Source organism: Miniopterus natalensis, chromosome 4 (genome assembly GCF_054644295.1).
Source record: "Miniopterus natalensis isolate mMinNat1 chromosome 4, mMinNat1.hap1, whole genome shotgun sequence".
Taxonomy (NCBI): domain Eukaryota; kingdom Metazoa; phylum Chordata; class Mammalia; order Chiroptera; family Miniopteridae; genus Miniopterus; species Miniopterus natalensis.
The window spans coordinates 21,850,358-21,874,141 of record NC_142084.1 but is presented as its reverse complement, the minus strand read 5'-3'; the positions used below and the strand labels follow the sequence as shown (position 1 = coordinate 21,874,141).

Here is a 23,784-nt window from a genome sequence, read left to right as displayed (position 1 = left end):
AAATACATAGTATTATTACTACCATCTTAGATATGAGAAAACCAAGACACGAAAGATTAAGTAAGTTGTCCAAAGTAATACAGCCAGAAAGTTAGATCACACTCAGAATGTCTGGCTACAGAAGTTTGAAAAACCACACAGAAAACTAGAGAACACAATAGCAGAGAAGGTGAGATTATATGAGGAGTAAGAGTAGGAGAAAGTCCGCAGGGAATGGCAGCTGCAAAGGCAGAGGAGCCAAGTTATAGTGCAAAGGGACTTTGGGCTTCTTGGCGCTGAGCAATGATGACCTTCCTGTCCTCTTACACAGTGTGCCCCGTGATTCGGTCATTGCAACTTACGATGCCCGACCCAAGCTCAATGGGACCATCTCGCTCTGCTCCTCCTCCATGGAAGGGGTTCACAGTCCCCACGCGGACCCTGTAATCCTGCACTCTCACCGGTACTTAGATGCTTTTCTAGGAAGCCTCCTTGGCAGCATACAAGTCCTTTCACTGCACAGCAGCCGGGGAATTGGGAATCGCTGTTCTTAAGGACAAGGGGTGAGCCATCCGGAGCTGCCTGCAGCTCCAACTCCGTTAGAGGCGAGTGATGTTTGCCTGCTTCCTGACTCTACTAATGACATTTGGGGTTAAATTAGTGTGGGAAGGACGATAAATCACAAGATAGTTTTTACAAAATGAGTAATAAAAAAATAATGAGAACTCAATAACTACCAATTACAGAAGCAAGAGAAATAATAAAAATAATAAAGTGGAAAATGTACAAAGCAAACAATTAGGACTATTTTATTAAAACAATACTTGCTACTCAGCAAGCATTAATTCTCACCACCAAGGGCAGTAGCTGTTTATTATCTGAATTTTGTGCATTAAGAAAATGACACAGAGGGAGTTAATAAGCTCCTCCAAACTCTAGGACACTTCAGAGCCCAGATTAAAAGTTAGCCACGCTTGCTCTCAGGCTGAGATGTCATCTCTCATTAAATTCTAAATCAGCTCAGAGAACACACCATGTTTATCATTTTTCTAACACCATGTGACCGATTCTTGAGCCGCCAAGAGGTTCTTTGGGATAAGTAAACTGATTAAAAAGATAATTTAAAAATGCCTCTCTTTTTTAACCCAGAGGACCACAATATATAAATCAGAACTACTCTGGTCTACTGAGTACTGTAAATGTATATTTAGATTTAACAAAATATCAGTGGGAAATATCTTTGGAAAGTAATTACTTTAAAATATATGCAGAATGTCTTTTAAATGCTTAAAGCAACTGATCCATTTTAAAGACATAACTTACATAAAGAGGCACAAATATTAATTACCAAGCTGGTAATTAATAGCCTGGGGTGCAAACTTATAGCCTGGAGTGAATGTTTACAGATCAAGGCATAAACATCAAAAAATAAATTTAATGGAAGACTTAACTGCTGAAACCAAGGACCCACCTAGGAACCCCAGATTCCTCAGAGATTCTTGAGGGGGTTGAGTAAGTAAGGGTTACTGCAGCCTTTATACTAAACTCTCTCTGCCTCCTGGTTCTCCCACCTCACCCCCGTCCTGCCTCTCACTGACCCCTGGCCCTGCTGTGCCGTGATTAACAAGCTTACCCGAGTACAAAATAGGGCTAAACACTCAAATGCCTACAGAAGCCACGCAGGTAATTTAGTAAGTGTGGTTCTTCTGGGATTTCAACTTGTTCATATTTATTTTTCAAAACTGCATCAGACACTTGGTCTCAGTATTAGAAATAACTAGGGAGCAGTGCCGACTGTGGCGAACAGGAGAGCACATGCGCTCTCTAAGGACATGGCTGCTCACGCCAGCCTCTTGCTGCCGTGAAGTCATGTGAGCCCAGGGTCAACAAATCATTTCACATTCCAAGATAACTGTCCTATTTGAATCTTTATCTAAAATTTCCTTGTTTTTATTTTGTTTATCTTTATTGTTAACGGTATTATAGGTGTCCCATTCCCCCTCCATTAACCCCTTCCACCCTGCTCTCACCCCCTCCCCAGGCCTTCACCACATTATTGTCTGTGTCCAAGGTTTATGCGTGTGTGTGTGTGTGTGTGTGTGTGTGTGTGTGTGTGTGTATGTTCTTTGGTTAATCTCTTCCCACCCCCAATCCCCATCCCCTTCCCTCTGAGATATGTCAGTCTGTTGCATGCTTCAATGTCTCCAGGTCTATTTTGTGGATCAGTTTATTTTATTCATTAGCTTCTTCTTAAAGAAGACCCTTTAACGTTTCATGTAATACTGGTTTGGTGGTGGTGAACTCCTTTAGCTTTTTCTTTCCTTGTTTTTAAATGTGGGAAACTTATTAAAATTCACATATTTATTTAAAAACCCTCTGTGGGCCAATACTATGTAAGTCAAATAAAAATGGACCACCGTCTAAATCTGTTTGAGACCTGTCATATAAAATAAATATGGGACACTGGGCTCAGGGTTCTTAGGAGAAGCCTGTGTTTGGTTTCCTCTCAAAGAGGCAGACAGGCTTGACAAGTCCCCTGGTATGGTGTGTGTGGCTCAGTGGAACCTCTGCGACTCCTTCAGGACCCGAAGTGAACAGGGGCGTTGAAGAGGAACAGGGGGATGGAACAGGATGGAGGGGGTTGGGCATTAGCCAGCGGGCAGGAGAGGCATATGTGGTCTAACGTCCCTTCTGGCCCCTTGAACACGGGAGCAGAGCCACAGAATTCCCAGCCCCACAAGATACAGGGTGAGGCAGCCTGTGGGCAGTCTCCTGCCCCTGCCATTCTCTGGGCTCCCACCACAGTGGCCGTGCTTGTTTCAGCCTTTGGGTCGCCTGCCCGCGGAATGAAACTCTCCCTCTGACCCCCGGGGGATGCGGGCGAGGAGAGCCTGGTGGTGCCCTCTGCTCCCCGGCCTGTCTGGCCCAGCCTCCCCGCCGCCCCGCTCCGCACGCAGCAGCTCCGGTGCCGGCCTCCGGCCCCTCTTCCCATCCTTGACCCTCCACACTGTTCCCACTCCCATGGGCACGGCCACAGAGGCACCTGCGCTCCTTAAGCTCTTCAAGGGCGACCGTTAGAAATGGCCCTGCGGATTTACCTTAGAGCCAAGAGTCCTCAGGACAAGGGTCCTAGGGAGGCCACATCAGGGAGACACGGAGGCTCCCTCTCACGAAGGACTCTGGATACCCCTACAGTGAGAATCAATGTAGGGGCACCGACCGGAGGCAGCCAGCCAGCCGGACACCGACCCTCCCAAAGCCTTTCCTCACCTGGAAAACAGAAGGGCACGCAGGCCGGCCACATGGTGGGGCTCTAATAGTGACAGTTGTCATCACATGTCCCTCCTGTGTGGTGTCCTCCCCCCAACAGAAAAACAAAATAACTAGAAATATTTCGAACAAAAGTCAGGCTACCCATTTGGGACCCCTCTCGAAGCAGCAGGAGCTTTTTTCTCTCCTTCAATAAACTTTTGCTTTCCCTTAAAAAATAAAATAAAAGAAAGAGATAATTAACTAGAAAACTCAGCCAGAATGTACATGGCTAGGAAATGGTGGCTGAGCATTTAGGGCATGTTAGACACTGTGCCACTCTCGAGAGAAGGGCAAACCTGTCCCCAAGGGTGAGAAGGGGAAAAAAGAAGAAAAACCACCACAGAGAGCCCGAGGTCCTCACATCCTACCTCTGCTACTCACTATGTATAACCATGGGGCCCGAACCGATCACTTCCCCTGTTCAAGCCTATGTTTACCTGTGAAAATAAGGGTGACCCTGCAGGGATCTTCCAGATCCAGAGCTGGATCATTGAGTTGGTTCTATGAGTGACAGTGCCAAGAAGTAAGGCAGACCTCCCATGGTGGCGGGGGTGTAGCCACGAAGACTGGCTGTGGGACTGGTCGTTAAACCAGAGATTGAGGGGAACTATGAAGAAGGGGGGTGGGGCACCCAGACCAGAGTGCTAGGCACATCCAGTGTGCTCTCAGGTGGTTTGAATGAGGCTCGGCAGGGGCGGCATGTCTCTCAGTATGTGCCGAGTGCCTCTGATCCATGACACTGGAGTCCTAATGGACCCTGCTGTCAGCGTGGATAAGCCTGAGCTAATAGATGTCACACAGCATTTGCATTGCTGAGATGGCTTCATCTGCTCCCTCTCCCAGGGCTCTCCAAACTGAAATTCAAAATTTAGATATAGAGGTCAGTTCTGGACAGCTCCTCTTTCAGCAATCTCACAGAAAAGGAACAATTATGTAATTATTTCCTAAACAGAAAGATGAGGCTGAGCTTATTACACTACTACCACCAGCAGCCACCACAAGCTGCTGCTTCTCAACCTTCTCATGTTGGAAAGACATGGAAATGTATGTCACCCCTTGCGGTTTCAACAGCTTTCATTCATTCCTTCAAAGCGCACTTCACAATAAATTACTTTGTTCATTAGAAATTCTGCAGAAGGCCCGTGAGAGGGCGGGCTCGGGAGCACCACGAGGTTAGCATCTGCAATTAGATGCAGGAATCAAACCTCACTGATGGGTTTCATCTGAGCTCCCTCTGGGTGCTGCCAGCAGGGTCAGAGCAGAGTTCTTGGTTTGGGTTTCAGTTCAGGGACATCTGTAGCTATCAGATCATGTTGCAGGTTCATCTCTCTGGGGAGTATCTGTATTTGGGGATGGCTCTGATGTAGCACCTGACACATAGTAATGTATGGATATCCTGGCTATATTTTAAACTGTCATCATTTTAATCCATGAAATATGTCAAGTGATAATTAAACCTCACCACAGACAGGTTCTGTGAAATGATTAACTTTTACCATTTTCCCCAAACACACTTTCAATATGCTGGATCCCCAAGGTATAGGAACCATCCCATTGACAGATGAGAAGAGTTGTCTTGATAATAACTTATTTTTAAAAGAACCAAAACGGGACTAAAAACTGTGCTTTACCACTGGGTATTAATTTCTGCCATAAACTCACAGTGAGAGAGGAGGGTGCAGAGCTGACTGCCGGAATCTTCAGCGCCCCCTCCATGAGCTCTGTGACCTAGGACATGTCCCCGCCACCCCTGAGCATTGTTTCCTCATGTTGCAGACACCAATGACAATATCTTCACTCTGCCTAACTCAAGGCTCTCTTGAACGAGTATTAAATGAGATCACACACAAGAAAGTTCTTTGAGAGCAAGAGCAGCCTGGGAACGCTATCCAAGTATGAGATGTTATTATTTTAAATTCTGTAGAAGGGGAAACATAATATGCTAGCACAGCTTTACAGGCCTGCTGTCTTCAAAAAAAGAACAACTCATTTGATTTTCAGCTGAAGTTTCTAAGCATGAGATTAGATCTGACCCTATCAGGTCTATGGCTCCTCTTAGCCACAGGTACCCAAACATGCAGCGACTGGAATGATAAAAATTCAAATGAAGCAGCTGGGTGGGAATGCTCTTTCCAGCCAAGAGAGAGCAAGTCACTGCTCAAATCAGTCAAGCAAACAGATTGACATGTATTTTTACTCCCACAACTTATTTTCTAGACCTCTCGTGTTTTTTTCTCAGAGGCCCATTTCTCCTGATCATGGAGGTCCCACTTCTCTCTGGCAGTGGCAGACCTGCAGGTCCCATGGCCCAGCCCTGTGGGCACTTCGGCCACAGAGCAAGGCATCTACGTTTGGGAGTATGAGCGTTTCAATCAGAAAGCTACGAACGCTGCTGACTTACCATCTAGAATGTGCGCTCCTGAATGACCTCAGTTAAGTCCATTTTCATTCCTTCATCAATTTCCTACACCATTCACAGGATCCCTTATTTTTTTCTATTTACAAAATAAGATTGTAATGCTGACATCAGAGGGTGTCTGTGAGGATTAAAAAGACACTGAATGCGAAAATATTTCCATTAAGAACGGCCCCAATCTAAGTAGTTTATATTAAAGCAGTGAGTACCCTTCGCCCCTAAATTAATGTACAGACAAACCGGAAATCGCTTATTAAAAAGTGGCTCCAAACGAGACCTCTGGATACATGGAAGGCCCAGGTCCCCCACCCCACCTGTGCTCCCCATTTGCCACATATGCCCATTTGGAAGCAGCAGCACAGTGAGTCCCCCACCCCCTTCCCAAGAAGAAAGGGAATCTCTTATGAAAAATGTAAAATAAAGCTTCTGAGTAGCCCATGGAGATAAGTACTAAAAAGTTGCCACCAAGAGGAATTGCTTTTGGTCCTTATGCCCTTCAGCTGAAGCGCTAAAGACAGGAGGATATGCCGGGGTCCAAACAAACACTGACACCTCCCACAGCTCAGGCCAGTGGGTGCTCAGTGCACCTTGCCAGGCCACCGTGTCTATCATAGCGGAAGTGGGTGAGAGAGCCGGTGACCCGACCCAGTCGATGGACGCAGCTGTGATTAAAAATCAAACAAAACAAAAATGCCATGTATTTGTCATCAGGGATCTGGTTCCAATCCACACTCCCTTATAAGCTCTTGTGGCCTTGGGCCAGCAATGCCATCTCAGCCTCAGTTTCCTTCCCAGAAGATGGGAAAGATGAGTTTCCCCTCAACTCCCAAAATGCTAAGTGAAAGCTTGCCAACTTAGCTTGCCTTGGAGACAAAACCCCTTGAGGGTGGAGGGTGTGACAGATGCCCAGATGTGAAATAAGTAAATGGCACGGTGAACTTTTTTTTAACCTTCCTGCATCTGGCCTTAGTTGGGCAAAGCCCCAGTTGTCAGTTGGGGATCCACCTTTCTCACACTCTCAGCTCATGACATCCGGATGGCAGGGGCAGGGCCCATGACTCTTACTAAGCCCAGAGGCACAGAGGATCCCCCTGCCTCATCACCGGTTCAGGAGGGGGCACGTGATCTTGTGGCCTTGGGCCAGCAATGCCATCTCAGCCTCAGTTTCCTTCCCAGAAGATGGGAAAGATGAGTTTCCCCTCCAACCCAAGCCAACCTAAGTGCATCTTAGCACTTTTGTGGGAAATATCAGACCACAGCCCCTCCCTCTTCCAGGGACTTAGAGTTGTGAAGAGAGAGGTTGGCACTCACTGTGAAGGGAGTCACCTGTGAGGGGTGAAACGAAGAGCGACACCAGGTCTCTGTGCCCTATATCAAATGTCCCTTCCACTCCCTGCCTGACTGTCCTGTTGCATAAGCTAATAAGCTCCTCCTTTGTTTGATATAGTTGGGTTGGGTTTTGCTATCTGTAATAAAATATGCCATTACCAGTCAAAAGGCAGCCCTCCACTGGTAGAACCTTCCTAGGAGAAAAGACCCCGAGGCTTCACCTCCACCAGAGTACTCAGAGATATCCTCCCAGGCCCTGTGTGGGTCCACTGAGCAAACACTTTCCCACTCGGTTGTCAGCCATCAGGGCAGTGCCTGGCCCTTGCGCAGGCACACCCAGGTGACCTCTCCGTCTGCAGGACACTCGCATGCACATCTCCTCAACTGACACATTCATGAAAGCACGTGCTCCATAAGGGCAGGGACCATGTCTCGTCATCACTGCACACCAAGCAAGCTCCAATCTGCCCAAGGAAACCTCCATTAGTACCCAATAAACCTTCAAGAAACCCTAAGAATGGTACTTACCTTTCCACAGGAGCTATTTCTTGTTTAGAAGTGATAATGTCAAACTTGGTTTCCAGATGTGGCTTTACAAGCACTGCAGGGGTAAAAGGGCAGCTGGGGAGCCAAGAACTCCCCACAGCAGCCTCCAGAGAATGGGGCAGATGGGCACTGACTGACTCAGATACCCAGGGCAACTGGCACCATGCATCATCCAACCACGTAACTGCACTCTGACACCAGCCTGGACCCCCCCGTTGACTGTACCCACATCCCAGAGGCTCTCGACATCCCACAGAACTAGTGGCTGGTCAGAATCTGCTCATTTCTGTGTCTCATGTTCCCTGACTTCCTACAGAGCACAAGGAAAACTTATCTTACTTCATGCAAAATTCATCATTTTGCAAAAAGTTTTCTACACGCAGACCCTGAAGTGTTTCTTAGAACCCAGCGGCAGCCCTGGCCAATAAGAAGTATAACTGAAATAGGAGTATGCAGAGAGCCATGGGCTGGATGGTGATGCTCAGGACCTTGTGATGATGGTTGTCTAATCTGCAAGGACCTCCAGGGACACCGTGCTCCATCACCAAGCCCAGCGAGTGCCCCATAGGACACACTGTGAAGCCCTCACCACAGAGGAGAGACAGGCCCATGGCTCAGCAGCGGGGGGCTTCCCGTTAGAGAGAGGGGGCACTGCCAGGCCTCACTCACTGGGAGGAGATGGCTTGCCCTGCAGGTTATTTCCAGTTTAGGCTCTGTTCCCGCTGAAGCTGAGGTTTGTTCAGAGACAACACAATCTGAAAATAAGAAGGCTTTAAAAAAAAGAGTTTTTCAAAGATGAACTAATTCTGATGACAAGAAAAGAACATAATGATCAGTTGGATTCTGTACCTTATTTCCTAATAAAAATTGCCGAGCAGTGATGAGACAAGAGAGACAGAAACAAATGATTTTCAAGTCACAGGTAATTAACCCAGAGGCTCACCAATGGCGCATTAATATTGCTGGGCAAATGGCTTAACATGACTGGAAAGAGCTTGGTGTTTATGTGGAGATCATGTCAAGGGTTCCTGAAAAGCAGAGAAACGCCTTCAGGCTTGGGGCTCAGGCAAGGGGTAAAGGGGACAAATGTGAACCTTTAGTGCTGGGATCTCAGAGAAGAGAAGGGAGCCTCCTGGCAGGGCGGGGGGGCCTCAGCAGGGCTGGTGGCAGTGTTGCCACCTCCCCTCAGCCTGACAGGCAAGCTCGGTGTTCAGGGCGGCGCTGTCCTGTGAAGGGCTTGGCTTATTGTCCTACGAACCTACAGTGGCTCACATCCTGTGGGGGTTACTACCTCTTAGGGAACATGACTTTTGCCCCACAGATTCTACAGAAGGACCTACGCCCACATTTTGCATTGGCACCAAAGAGACCCCACAACAAGCACCACTCGCTGCACATGACCCTGCCCACACCTACCAGGCCCTACAGCTGCCTGTCACAACCACAGAGACGGCTTATTTGCACAAACACCTTTTGAGTCCTTTTTAGAAGAGGGACTCACTAGTTGTCAGAGTGGCTCTGAGAATGGCCATTAAGGGCAGGGAGCCCTCCATGGGCACTGGTGGGAAGAGTAAGCACAGCAGGTAGGTAGGACAGGGGTGCCTAGGAGCCATGGGGTCCACAGCCAAACCTCCTGGCAGTCCTTACAGCAGTGATTCTACCTTGTGAGAAGTGGAGATGTGCCGTAGAGCCAGGTCAGCCCTGGAACGTACCAGGCATCTAACTCTTCCTCGGTTCTCACCAAATGCAGCACAGCTGGACTTCCCAGGCCCAAGCACTTAGAATTATCTTGGGGAATCTTGGGGAACAGAAGCTTGGGGTTACCCACAGCCCTCTAATCCTCTGGCTAATACTGTGCTTGGTTCTTGGGAAGGGCAATGGTCTGCACTCCCTGAGCTTTATTGCAACACAGGAATTGAAAGAAAATATGAGGGGTCGCTAACTGTGATGCCCAAGGAGGATTTCTGACTCCTGTGTCCAGAAAGCCCCTAATCTGGGGAGAGAGGTTTTGTGTGTGTTTGTCCTTAAGTTCTCCAAGACATCATCAAGAAGGGAGCTATTTAGTTCTGCTTGTGGAATGAGAGAAGTTGAGCAGAAAGTTAAACAGAGAGGAGGAATGGGAATGGGCTGTTTCAGAAAATTCTTCCCAGGAAAAGTCAACAGGCTACACCATAAAGGTCACATGCAAGTCTGCTTGGAGATGGAGGAATAGACTTGGAGACCTGAGCCATTCCTCACTCTATGTCGAAGGCCAGACCTACAGATGCAGGGTAAGAAGAGCCATAGTGGAGATTACCAACCTCACTGGCACTGACACCAACTCCCACACTGTGCCAGGGCTATCCACAGCCAGTCCCTCCCCACAACATTTCCATGAGGCTGTGAGGGGCACAGATTGCATACTGACAGCACCCTTCCTCTGAGGACCAAACTTGTCCCCATTTCCCAGCATCTGAGTGAGGGTGATTTTGCAAACCCCATGGGGAGAACACGTGACCTTGCCTGGCAAATCACAGTTTTCCATCCCCTCCCTGCCATAGTGATTGGCTTAGAGCTTGAGTCATAATACAAATCATCATCCTCACTGGGACTTTTCTGGTGTCATTCTGGGGAAAGCAGTTTCACCCTCAGGACGGTGAGCAGTCAGGACTCTGAGCTGCAGCTGCCAGTAGCCATCCAGCAAGGCTGCAGGAAAGAGGCCAACAAGCCCTGGTCGGGTGGCTCAGTTGGTTGGAGCATCGTCCTGTGCACCCAAAAGGTTGCCGGCTTGATTCCCAGTCAGGGCACATGCCTAGGCTGCGAGTTCAGTCTCTGGTTGGGGTGTGTAGGAGAGGCAACCAATCAATGTTTCTCTTTCACATCTCTCTCTTTCTTTCCCTCCCTCCCTCCCACCCTCCCTCCTTCCCATGCCCCCTAAAATCAATGAAAAACATATCCTCTGGTGAGGGGAAAAGAAAAGAAAAGGGAAGGGAAGGAAAGGGGAGGGGAGGGGAGGGGAGGGGAGGGGAGGGGAGGGGAGGGGAGGGGAGGGGAGGGGAGGGGAGGGGAGGGGAGGGGAGGGGAGGGGAGGGGAGGGGAGGGGAGGGGAGGGGAGGGGAGAAGAGGCCAATAAGCCGAGGAAAAGACAGTGGGAGAGCGGAGAGCCCTTGTATCAGCTGTTCCTGAAGCCGGCTCCACAATGATTCTGCAGTTTCATGATCCTTTCAAGTTTCAGCGAGTGCAGGGTAGGTTTCTACAGCCCAGAGTTGTGACTACCAGTCTGGACTCTTACTATCCCCCATTTTTTCAGGTAAGATTGAATAACTAGTCCAAAGTTACACCGTAAGTAAGTGGAGACATGGGATTCAACTGCTGACCAGTTGGTCATGATCAAAGCTAGGTACTAATTCATTGTCTTCAACCAGAACACACCAGCTGGCTGTGCCATCTACTCCCCACTCGACCTGGGGCAACCAGGTACAATACAGTCTTCCAGCAGCAGAAAAAGAACAGAGGGGAAAAGCAAGCTCCACTGCACGTGTGGAGGCAGAATGGGGACAGAAACTCCATCTCGTTCGCAGATGGTCCTGATTTGAAAAGGACCCACCACCCCAGGCACTGTCAAATCTGGCAACTCCCTTTAAATTTCCTATATCTGCAGCCATTAAAGAAGCTACCCTAAAAGAAGTGAGGAGTTTATTAACCTGTTTCATGGAAGAGAGTCTGAGACTTCACATTATACCAAGAAAGATTATTCAGACAACTGAGAGATCCAGAAAACAGCTGCTAAACAAAATCACAATCAATGGTAAACAGAATGCAATCCTTGGGAGCTCAAGTTCTCCCAGATGCCGAGAACTATAAGGGGGCTATTAGAGGCAGCTGCTAATTAGGGACTAATTCCAAGGGCTTTCAGAAAGTGAGGCTCTAGTTACACACTCAGGACTGGCAGGTCATGTTTATTTAGATGTGCATCACTAAGGAGCTAGAGTCACCCTGACACTGTGTGTGACTGTCACTCCCCTCTTCCGTTTATCTTGAAGACAGCAGCATCCCTCTTCTCAGGTCTCCCTCGCAGCCCTGCTGGAAGCCAGGCCAGGTGGGTCTGGACTGGAACATGTAGGTGAGCCATCGTGGGGTAATGCAACGTGACACTGTGCCCACCCCGAGACTCACAGCCTCCATCCACAGCACAATCACAGGCATCTGGAACAGCTCGCAGATCTCCCCGTGCTACTGAGACATGACTGACAAGGCCTGAATTAGCCCAGCACTTGCTCAGCACACTCAAGTGTTCTCTCGTGGCTGTAACTCACCGGGATGGGAGCAGTTAGAGAGAAGGGCTGGTCTGAGCAGATGAGTTCTGGCAGTTGTAATCAGCACCAGCCCTCCGTGTGGACTCAGGAGTGTCTTGGAGAGGTGAGGCTGGCACCTTTTGCTGAAGCTTCAGAAAAAGTTGAAATTAAATTGTAGGTGTCTGGAGGGAGGCGTAAGACACCTGCACTGAAGAACAGATGAAACAGCAGCCAGCTCTGCTTCCCCATGCAGCTCACACAGGTGGGTCCCCGGGCGAGAGAATAATACAGGACTGCCTGAAGGTGGAAGGGCTTCGTGCAGCTGGGAAGGCATGTGTCTTTCCCAAAAACCCATCCTACCAGTCTTTCATTCCTGCCACAATCTCTGATACTGTATCTCCCCTCCAGGTTCCCCTGAGGATCCTTACCACAGAGCTCACTTGGAAACAAAGCTCCCCTAGGAAATTTTCTACAAGTGTCCCTTTCAGCAATCAGCTTGGGAGCAGACATGTAGGTACAGAAGACCTTGGATGCGATAGCGCAAGATCAAGTCATTTAAGCCACCACTCCATTAGAGAGAGGATCAATGCATCCGAGGGAGCCCTTGCTCCTACTAAAGTCAGATGGATAGGAAGGGAGGAGTCTCATGTATAAGGTTCTGCCTGCTCCGTGCATGTCATGGATTGCTGAGGGTCACAGAGGGAAAGAACGTGAAGGTCTCTGAAAACTTCAAAACAACTGAGAGGTGATTATCATTTTTGCTACCCTACCATCCTGTCCTTACATTGCCCTGGAAGTCACTGGTGCCAGAGCATCCCATCCTGGGCACTGAGCAAGTGCTCCCTCTTACTGAATTCTCTACAGCAGGGCTTGCAAAGGGCATTGGATGCCCATCCCAACATGATAACAAACAACAAAATGGAGGTGCCCTGGGAAGCTAAGTTTGGGAAATGGTGCAGTTACACCCCATGTTGAGAGTCATACTTAACATCTTAAAGACCTGCGAGGTTCTGCAGTAAAAACATCAACAACAGTGACAAAACTAGTTCAATACTGCGTCTGGCATTTGCCTAGTGTACGAGTTTCCTAGGGCTGCTGTAACAAAGTTCCACAGACTGGTGGTTTAAAAAAAAAGAAGTTAATTTCTCACAGTTCTGGAAGTCAGAAACCAAGGTGTTGGCAGAGCCATGCTCCCTCTGAAGGCTGCAGGGAGGATCCTTCCTTGCCTCTTCCTAGCTTCTGGTGGTTGCCAGCAATGCCTGGCCTTCCTTGGCATAGACTCATTGCTCTCCAGTCTCTGCCTCCATCATCACAGGGTGTTCTCCCTACATGTCTGTGTCCAGATTTTCCCCTTCTGATCAGGAGTCATTCACTGGATTATATCCCATACTAATCCAGTACGATCTCATCTTAACCTGTCACACATCTGCCAATATCCTATTTCCAAACAAGGTCACCTCCACAGGTTCTGGGCTAGGACTTCAACATCTTTTCAGGGGATACAATTCGACCCAAAACACCAAGCTATCTGAACATGGGACACTTTCATCAATGCATCAGTTAGGAATGTCCAATGGATATCCCAGAACACTCTTTAAAAAGCGCCTTTCTAGAACCAAAGCGCTCAGTGCCTCACTTGTGTATCACTAGGGCAAGTTAGCATTAAAAAACGATGGACACAAAGCAATTTGTAGCTTGCATTTAACTCAAGAAACAATTACTGAGCAGTTACAGGCCCTAGGCTAGGGCTGTGAGGGATCTGGGGGTGAATGAGGACAGGGTCTCTGCTCTCAGGAAATGAGCAACCTAATAGGAGCCTGTACCTCTCAGATAAGGTAGGTAAGCTAAAAGCCTCAAGAAGGGGCATGCAGGCTGTAGGAACAATGTGAGTTAGGCCAGAGGTACGCAAGCTGGGCTACAGTCCGGGAACCATAACACTGGACCCAAGGCCGGGAGGAACATGGGGAAAACAAGGCAGAGAACAGGTCTAAGGCACATGGTGCGTTCATGTCACCCCAACAATCTCCAGGCCCACTATGATTTAGCCTGGACTCCATTTCCAGTACCATATCATCCCCTCTGACTTCACAGACTTAGTTTCTAAAAGTCATATAGTGTAAAGTTGCAACTGGTCATCCAGTTGCAGCACTGAGCCCTGGAGGGAGCTGACACTCCTGAGTCAGGTGTAAAGCAACACAAAACAAAAACATGAAATTATCTTAGGTAGTGCAGGGGATTCCTCTCCAGATTCTCCCACATCTCCCAGGCCTGGTAAACTGAGACTGTTATTTACTTGCTCTTCTTGCAGTTTCAAGTCAAATCAAAGCAAAGGCACCAACCTTAAGGATCTGTGGGTAGACAATGGTGCCTTGTGTTTGGAGGAATAATAATTTATTAAAATATTCACAGGGCCTCTCCTGTTTGTATGCCCATGCACTGTTCTGGAGAAGACGAACAACCCTGCTGCCCAAGCCCGTGAATTCTCAGACACAGAAATACTTGCAAGTAACCTGCAAGGTCCCACTCTTCCTTCCTGCCAGGTTATGAGCGTTGACATTAGGGCATTGGGCTATTTCAGGAACTCTCAGACACTCAACTTTGACAGAAACAAGCAAGAAAGACATCAGTGCACAACAGGAAGAAAAACGTTTATGTGATGTCAAGACAAATTTGCCAGTACAAGCGCAAAGTAAGTGCTGGTCAGCCAGTTGTGAAAGCCGCTGCTTCGAGAGAGGGGAGGTTATGGGTGAGCAGAGCACAGCCTGGCCGTGCATTTGCTCATCCTCGGAAAGCCTCGGTGTTCTAGACCTTCTTATATCTTCGAGAAAAATATACATAGTTCTCTCATACCCCAGTTGTACTATTTAGAAACATTTCTAACACAAGAATGGGAACATTCCAAAACAATGTGATTCCATAATGCAAATTAATTCCAAACACTCACACTCAGGAACATTGACATGAACAGAACAGTATTCAAAACCGAAGTTCACATCACCTTCTCTTCCTGTGGCTATTTCTCTCCAATTTACATGGTCATCGCTCCCATTTGGGAACATAACTTTCAATAAGAAACATGACTTCCCTGCCCCACCCACCTTCATCCAATCTAATTTAGTTTTGAGACCCAAACAGTGCAGTTTTAACCTGTGGATGCAATTCAGAGGACATGGAGTCCAAAACCAGAGATAACAGCAAATGGGAATGGAAGCCAGAAATTCATCCTAGAGCGAGATTATCTACATCCTTTGAAGCCAACTTTCCAGGATCATGGACAGTGGCAAATGACCAGTTGGATGAGTCCACCACTATAGATAGTATGGAAAGTATAGGTCTCCAAGCCTTAGAAACACACTTTGATAACATGGCCATTCTGTCTTTTGTTGTGGTGCATAAAATCAGAACTAAACAGGAGGCAAGAATACTTTACATTTAGGAGTCAATATTGAATTTGCTCACTTTTTAAAGATTGCCACTTTTTGGAGACATTGCCACAGAGAAGGAGTTGGTTAAATCTAAAACCAAAAGCTAGACATATGAAAAAATGCTCAAGGCCACTAATCATCAGAGAGATGCAAATTAAAACTACAATGAGATAGCACCTCACACCTGTCAGAATGGCTATTATTAATAAGTCAATACACAACACGTGCTGGTGAGCGTGTGGAGAAAAGGGAACCCTGGCACACCGCTGGTGGGAATGCAGACTGGTGCAGCCAGTGTGGAAACAGTATGGAAGGTTCTCAAGAAATTAAAAATGGAGCTGCCTTTTGACCCAGTGACCCCACTAATAGGAATATATACTAAGAATCCCAAAACACCAACCATAAAGAATACATGCACCCCTATGTTCATATCAGTGTTATTTACAATAGCCAATATTTGGAAACAGCCCAAGTGTCCATCAGTATATGAGTGGATAAAAAAAGCTGTGGTACATTTACACCATAGAATAATATGCAGTGGTAAAAAAGAAAGAACTCTTACCCTTTCTGACAGCATGGATGGACCTGGAGATTATTATGCTAAGTGAAATAAACCAGTCAGAGAAAGACAAATATCACATGATCTTACTTATATGTGGAATCCAATGAGCGAAATGAACTAATGAACGAAATAGGTCTAGAGGCATAGGTACATGGAACAGATTGACAGATGTCAGAAGGAAGGGGATTGGGGGGGGCACTGGAAATAGAAGGTGAAGAGATTAGCCAAAGAACATATGTACGTAGCCCATGGACAGACTACAGTGTGGCAAAGGCCAGGGGAGGGCAGCTGTGTGGAGGTGGGCAAAGGTGGGGGGAAGAGAGGGACATCTGTAATAGTGTTAACAATAAAAATATAATAAAATCAAAGGCCAGATTCTAGACCAAGAACTCACTTTGGTTTCTGACTTCATCTTCCCATCCCTGCAATTAAGGGATGACTCGATGATTCCATAAATCACACAGACATTCTTTCATTAGAGACTAGGTATTGCCAAAGGTCAGTAAGGGGAACCTAAATTTCCACTAAAAGATTTCAGAAATTATCACCCATATACTTACCTCAGAGACCAGAAAACAAATGTGCTAAGGAACTCTGGCAGGGAAAACAGAATTGTTTTCAAAAGGAAAATTAATTGGATATTTCTATTTCAGCTTAGCTAAAGCTGTAAAAATCTAATAAAAAGTATTTTTCACAGTGGCATCTTTTCCAATATTAAAATACCTCAAACCATAAACCATTTTTTATTGTTGATGCTGTTTTTGCTGGGTGAAACTAACTAATTAAATCAAACTTCACTCAAAAAAAAAAAAAAAAGGCTTCTTGCAAGAGACTGTAAACATGATCATGAATGAGCCAGTTCCCCAGACCCCACCTCTGATACTTGAAGGTAGAGACATAGTTTTCACAAGCAAACCTGGCCTTCAGTTCTTGCAGTCCCTAGAAGCCAAGTGCCAAATAGTCAGCACCCAGAAAAGGCCACATGAAATTTCAAAGAACAGGTTTCCCACAGTCTGAAGTTCATCTCAGCTTCAACAGACTGCTTCCAAGACGTCAACACTGAGAATGAAATGGGTACGAATGCGTTTTTCTTACCTTCTCTTCTTGTGACTTCAAAGTTTCTGGATTCCTGCAAGAAAAGAAAGGCTTTGTGTTTTTGAAGAATAATTCATGTGTACAGTTACTTGCAAACATCTCACTTTTTAGCATCCATTTATTCACAGAAAGGTGAACAATATCATAAAAACATGACATTCAGCAATGCTGGGTCTTAAACGCTCAACACACTCACATGTGAAAATGTAAGCAACTTGCTGCTTGGGGGACTTAGGGAAAAGTATTGCTATTCATGCAGTTGTAAATAAGCCAAGCCAACTCCCATGGTCTTCCTTATGTGGAACCTGGGCTGGTACCAAGTGGAAGACCTTGTTCCAGGTCGATGCCCCTCCCTCCACCCAGACTGCAGGTACTGGAAAGGCCTGGGAGGGGAATCTAAAGAGCAAAATAAACTGACAAACAAAATAGAACCAGAGGCATGGACACATGGAACAGACTCACAGATGTCAGAAGGGAGGGCATTGGGGAGGCACTGGAAATAGAAGGTGAAGAGATTAGCCAAAGAACATATATACATAGCCCATGGACAGACTACAGTGTGGCGAAGGCCAGGGGAGCGCAGGTGGGGCCTGGGATAACTCAGACAAGGGCCAGAGTTATCTCACCAGCAGCAGGTTCCAATTAGTGGTGCCACGGTGAAGACCACTATTGCTTGTGTAGGTCACTGGCACGATCTGCGATTGATTATGCTCAACTCAGTCATTTCCAAAGGGTAGGATCTAAGGGACACTGTGGATAGCCAGTCCATGCCACTGACTAAATTAAGCCCTTGCATTTTCTTAATTCAGTCTCATCTTCCTGCTATGTGCAGGGCAATAGCAAAGTGTTTTAGAAGTTACACAGGTAAAACACACAGAGTTCCTGCATTGAAGATATTTGCAGTTGCACCGGAGGCCACAGAACAAACATAAATTGCTAAAAAATAAAAGGGTGATTTTTTTCCTTGATAAATTCCACTATATTCACATTCAGCTGGAAAGGGGTTTTTAAAAGAAACATTTGAAAACAGTACTGAAGAGTGGGAAGGCCTTCAGACAGGAATAACGGATGGAGGGTGCATCAGGAAGAGAGGGGCTTAAGATCAGTAAACTGAAAGTCCATGCTAGCAACCAAAGAAGAGAAGATAAAGCACCGAACTCGGCCCAGCTCTCCACCGTCAGGACCACGAAGAACATTCAGCACTTTTTAAGCAAATGACATTCTCTCTCATACCTTAGCATTCTTGTCTAGCGTCCTTTTGGGGTCAGGAGGGGGAGCAACATCAGGGAGAAAGCTGAGGAAGCTCTGAAAAGTCAGTTCTCCCCAATCTGCACTCTCTGACTGCTAGACTCTGTGATGTGTCAAAAGCCCAAGTGGAGGCCAGCGGAAGATACGTGTTATAGGCCAGCCGCCCATCAGCACAGCACAATGAACCAAATGAGCTTCCCTAATGCCTGTTCCTGAAGGGACACTCACACCGTGGGGCTCAGAGGAGGAAGCATGGGCAGTGCTAAGTGTAATGAGATATGACAGCCACGAAGCACAATACGCATAAAGCAAACCCAGCTCCTCCCACGCTGCTCCTCAGCTCCCTGCTCCACAAAATAACTATTAATTTTTCCTGTTCCACAGATACTAATCAGCTTTTATGGCTCTAGAAAAAAACTTTATGGAAGTTTTATTGCAACTGCATAAAATTTATAAATTAACTTAGAGAAAGCTAGCAGTGGTATAATGTTGTACCTTCTTATCTAACAACGTGGTATTTTAAATAATTGGTTCACGTCTACTTTTATTTCTTTAAAAGTATTTTATCATTTTCCTGTATTTTGAACATTTCTTTTTTGTTATCATAACTGGACTTTCTCTTCCATTATATCTGCTAACTCATTTTTGTTTGTATATATGATGGCAATTGATTTTTATGTATTAATTTTATAACCAGCCACTTGACTAAATATCTTGTTTGTTACAGTTTTTCCATTGATTATCTTGGGGTTTCCATTTATATAATCTGTAAATAGCAATGATTTTTTATTCTTTCCATTTCCTATGTCTCTAGTTGCTTTCTCTTATGTTATTGCTTTAGCAAACCCCTCAATTTAATGTTAAATATTGTGGACAGTGGGCATCCTGGCCTTGTTTCTAACTTTAAGAAAAAAACCTTTAGCATTTGCCTATTAAGTAAAATGCTGGCTTTTGGTCCAAGGTATGTTTATTATACTAATAAAATCCATGCATGTTTTAAAATAAGTGTTTTAAAAATAAACAGTCTGGCGCATCCCCTACTTATTCAATGCTGCCTTCCCTCCACTGGAATGTGGGTAGAGACAGTGCCAGCATCTTTTTCACTCCTGCACCCCCAGCACTACAATAGAACAGAGGCTCAATACACATTTGAGTGAAAAAAAAAATACAATAAACGTGTATTGAATTTTACCTGAAACTTTTTCTGCATTTATGGAAATGATTATATGATATTTTTTCTCCTTACCTCTATTAATTTGATGACTTATTTAGGTGATTTCATAGTATTCAATTACTCCTGGATTTTGGGAATAAGGTTTTCTTTCTTAAAAAATTATTTTCTTTTTTCATATATATATAAATTTATCTTCATTGTTGAAAGAATTACAGGTGTCCCATTTTTCCCCCCAACTGACCCCCTCCACCTCGCTCCCACCCTCTCCCCAGGTCTTCACCCCGTATATTATCTGTGCCCATGGGTTATGCTTATATGCATATAACTTCTTCGGTTAATCTCTTCCCACCCTCCACCCCCCTTCCCTCTTCCCTCGGAAATATGATTGCCTGTTTGCATGTGTCAGTGTCTCTGGATCTATTTAGTTTGTCAGATTCTTTTGTTCATTAGCTTCTTCTTAAAGAAGGCCCTTCAACATTTCATGTAGTACTGGTCTGGTGGTGATGAACTCCTTTAGCTTTTTCTTATCTGTGAAGCTCTTTATTTGACCTTCAGTTCTAAATGATAGCTTTGCTGGGTAGAGTAATCTTGGTTGTAGTTCCATGTTTTTCATCACTTTGAATATTTCTTGCCACTCCCTTCTGGCCTGCAAGGTTTCTGTTGAGAAATCAGCTGACAGTCATATGGGTGCCCCCTTGTAGGTAACTAACTGCTTTCCTCTTGCTTCTTTTAAGATTCTCTCTTTGTCTTTACCCTTTGGCATTTTAATTATGATGTGTCTTGCTGTGGGCCTCTTTGCGTTCCTCTTGTTTGGGACTCTCTGTGCTTCCTGGACTTGTAAGTCTCTTTCTTTCCCCAGGTAGGGGAAGTTTTCTGTCATTATTTTTTCAAATAGGTTTTCAACTTCTTGCTCTGTTTCTTCTCCTTTTGGCATCCCAATAATACGAATGTTGGGCCGCTTGAATTGTCCCAGAGACTCCTTACACTATCTTCATATTTCTGGATTCTTTCTTCTTTTTGTTCTCTTCTGGCTGGGTGTTTTTTGTTTCCTCATGTTCCAAATTGCTGATTTGATTCTCAGCGTCCTCTACTCTACTGTTGATTCCCTGTAAATTATTCTTCATTTCAGTTCCTGTAGCCTTCATTTCTGATTGGTACTTTATGTCACCAATGGTCTCGCTTGTTTTCGTAATAGTCTTACGAAGATCCTTGAGCATCCTTATAACAATAATTCTGAACTCTGTATCTAGTAGCTTGCTTGGTTCTGTTTCACTTAGTTCCTTTTCTGGAGATTTCTTCTGTTCTTTCCTTTGTGACATGTTTCTTTGCCTCCACATTTTGGCTGCTTCCAGGTGTTTGTTTCTATGTATTAGGTAGAGCTGCTATGTCTCCTGGAATTGGTAGAGTGGCTTTGTGTAGTAGCTGTCCTGTAGGGTCCAGTGGCTCAGCCTCCCCAGTCACCTGAGCTGGGCCTTCTAGGTGCTCCCTTATGTGGGCTGTGTGCACTTTCCTGTTGCAATTGAGCTTTGGTTGCTGTTGGCATCCTTGGGAGGAATTGACCCTCAGGCCAATTGGCTGTGAGGACCAGCTGCAACTGCAGCCAAAAGCTACTGTACTGGAGACACCCCTATGGAGCAGGATTTACTTCAGTGGAGCTTTGGTGTTCACCAAGTGCACCCCTTGAGTGTATCACTAGTGGATGTGGTAGGGTTGTAATCCAGTGTGGTCGAGTCTGACCACCAGGTACACTGTCTCTGGGGCCTCCGCGGAGGTGCAAAGTCAGCCTGTGCCAGTGCCTTGCCCAGGGCCACCCAGCATGAACTACACAGCAAACCGTCATTGGCTGCTAGTTGTGCTGGGCTTGGAGGTGTCCAGGAGAGGCCCAGCTATGAGCCAATGCAGGCTGCCGCTAGTGCCAGACCTGGGGCGACTTATCAAGCCGTATGGGGCACGCTGATGCTTGAGAGATTTTAGGAAAGTTCTACACATGAGGCTCAAGAGGCCACTTGCATAGAAAAGCCACTGAAATGGCCTGGATGAGCCTGCAGGTGGGGAGGGGCGGGGCCTCCGGGAATCACGGGGCTGGAGGTTCAAATACGGCACCTGCCTGCCGGCTGTGTGGGAGGAGGGCTCCCAAAGGAGCAATGGCCTCTGCCAGCTCTTCTGCCTGGGAGAAAGCTGCCCTCCAGCTCTCGCCTGGATTTCAGACAGGTTAGTTCCTCCCCAAGTGTCCTAGGTTTCTTTCCAGCCGCTGCCCAGCGCTGGGTCTCAGAGGGAGCGCTTCTGAGTGAATCCATGTGCCGGCCCTTTAAGAGGAGCTGCTGGGGCTCCCGCAGCCTCTGGGACCCTCAGGGACAGTCCCCGCTGGTTTCACAGCCCAAAGTTGCGGGGACGTCTCTTCTAGGCCCTGGAGCCCTGGGCTGGGGGTCCGCTGTGGCGCTGGGACCCCTCACTCCTCCGGGAAACCTCCCTCGAGGAGACGTCCTCCCAGGCTTAAATCCCGGCACTGGGTGTGGGCCCGCGGCCGGGTCCCTGGGATTCAGCCCCGATCCGCCCGCGTCTGTGCCCCTCCTACAGTCTCGATGCTCCTTCAGCTCCCTGGTTGTGGGGCTTCTGTTCCGCCAGATCTCAGGAGGCTCTGAGTGATGGTGGTTCCATATTTTAGTTGTAATTTTGATGTGGTAGCAGGAGGCGGCGGGGACCGTGGTTACCTATGCCGCCATCTTGTTTCTCTCCATATTTTTTATTGAGGTAACATTCGTTAATAACATTATATAAATTTCAGGTATACAACATTATAATTGGATATCTGTATACTTTATTGTGTGCTCACCCACCAAAAGTCTAGTTTTAATTCCTCACCATACATTTGATCCCCTTTACCCATTTCACCCTCCCCCCAAACTCCCTTCCCCTCTGTAACCGTCAATCTGGTGTCCGTATCTGTGAGTTTGTTTGCTACTTTTTTGTTTTATATTCTACATATGAGTGAAATCATATGGTTTTTGTCCTTTTCTGTCTGACTTATTTCCTTAGCATAATACCCTCAAGATCCAACCATGTTGCTGCAAATGGCAATATTCCACCTTTTCATGGCTGAGTAGTATTCCATTGTATATACGATTCTATATATACCACTGTGTATTTTTTAAAATGTGCTGCTGGATTCTGTTTTCTATGATTTTAGGTATGTTTTTGCACTAGTACTCATAAATGAGAGTGGTATATAATTTTAGGTGCTATTTTTCTCAGTTTTAGGAATTAAAATGATACCAGTTTCATATAATGAATTTGGAAGTTTTCCTTTTACTATGCTTTGAAATAGTTTAAATAAAAGTAGGATTATCTGACTTTTAATGGTTTTTTCAGCTTCATTTCTCAGGTACATATTAAAATGGGAGGAAGCAGAGGGCCCAAGAGGTTAAAACTTGTCCATAGTCTCCCATTCTGGTCAGAGGCTAGCTGAGATTTCAATTCCAAAGTCTGATGCCAAAGCTTACGCACCTAACAGCATTCCATCTTTATTTAATGCATAAAGACAGTGTGAAAATTAGATGAGATAAACTTCTGCTTCAGGCTATAAAAGAATAGCTTGTATTAAGCCCATCCATCTGTTAAGGAGAACTATAAAAGTTGTTTAAAAGGTTTCTTAGACTCTCAACAACAAGTTTTTTGAAGGCATAAGAGCAACAAAAGCAGCCAAAACTTAAAGAGCCAATACTTGGAGAAAAGGAAAGTCCATTGAGTGAGCCCCGTATTCACTGTCACGTTTTTCCTTTGGGGCATTTGAAATTTTGTGTAGAAGCCAAACAGAAAGTGATGATTTAAGGCTTAAAAAAGTCTCACTGAGTTGGGGGTATGTGGGTTGAGGTTACTGAAACAGCCACATTTTGATGATCTAAAACCCTGGAAAAAAGAACCAGAAAGATATGAGCCCAATATTCTGCAAACAGCTTCCTCTTGAGTTATATGATTATGCCTGAGCTGCACATAAAGGGCAAGAGGTTGAGAAAAAAGGCAAAAAATTTTTTTTAAATAATATAACTAGCTTCAAATAAGCTAAAGAACTAAATATAGATTTTGACAATATTATGATGCTATAGGGACAAAGATTAGACTTTCCAAAAAAAAGTGACCCTGGTAAATGTAGCTGGCTTTCAGTTATGATTATATACTCTCAAAGAACTTCTATTCCTGAGTAGATCAAAGAAAAGTAAATCCCCCATGAAAGACAATCAGTTATCCACAGGCTTTACAATTTTTCATAAATAATGTTCAGCATCCAACCCAAAATTAATAGGCATTGCAGGAAATGGGATCAAATGACTAAAATCCAATAAAATAGACAGCAGATACAGACTCACAGATTATCCAGATTTTAGAATTATCAGACACATGCTCCAGAATAATTATGACGAATATGT

At 45.8% G+C, this 23,784-nt stretch overlaps 1 protein-coding gene across 1 annotated transcript in view; it reads right to left on the bottom strand.

Annotated features, from left to right (window-relative positions):
• Positions 1 to 23,784, bottom strand: part of FSTL4 (follistatin like 4) — a 349,807-nt gene that overhangs the window by 299,696 nt on the left and 26,327 nt on the right. The window contains exon 2 of the mRNA XM_016197562.2: positions 16,939 to 16,972. Within this exon, the coding sequence (XP_016053048.2) occupies positions 16,939 to 16,972 (34 nt within the window). The remainder of the gene's footprint in view (positions 1 to 16,938; positions 16,973 to 23,784) is intronic.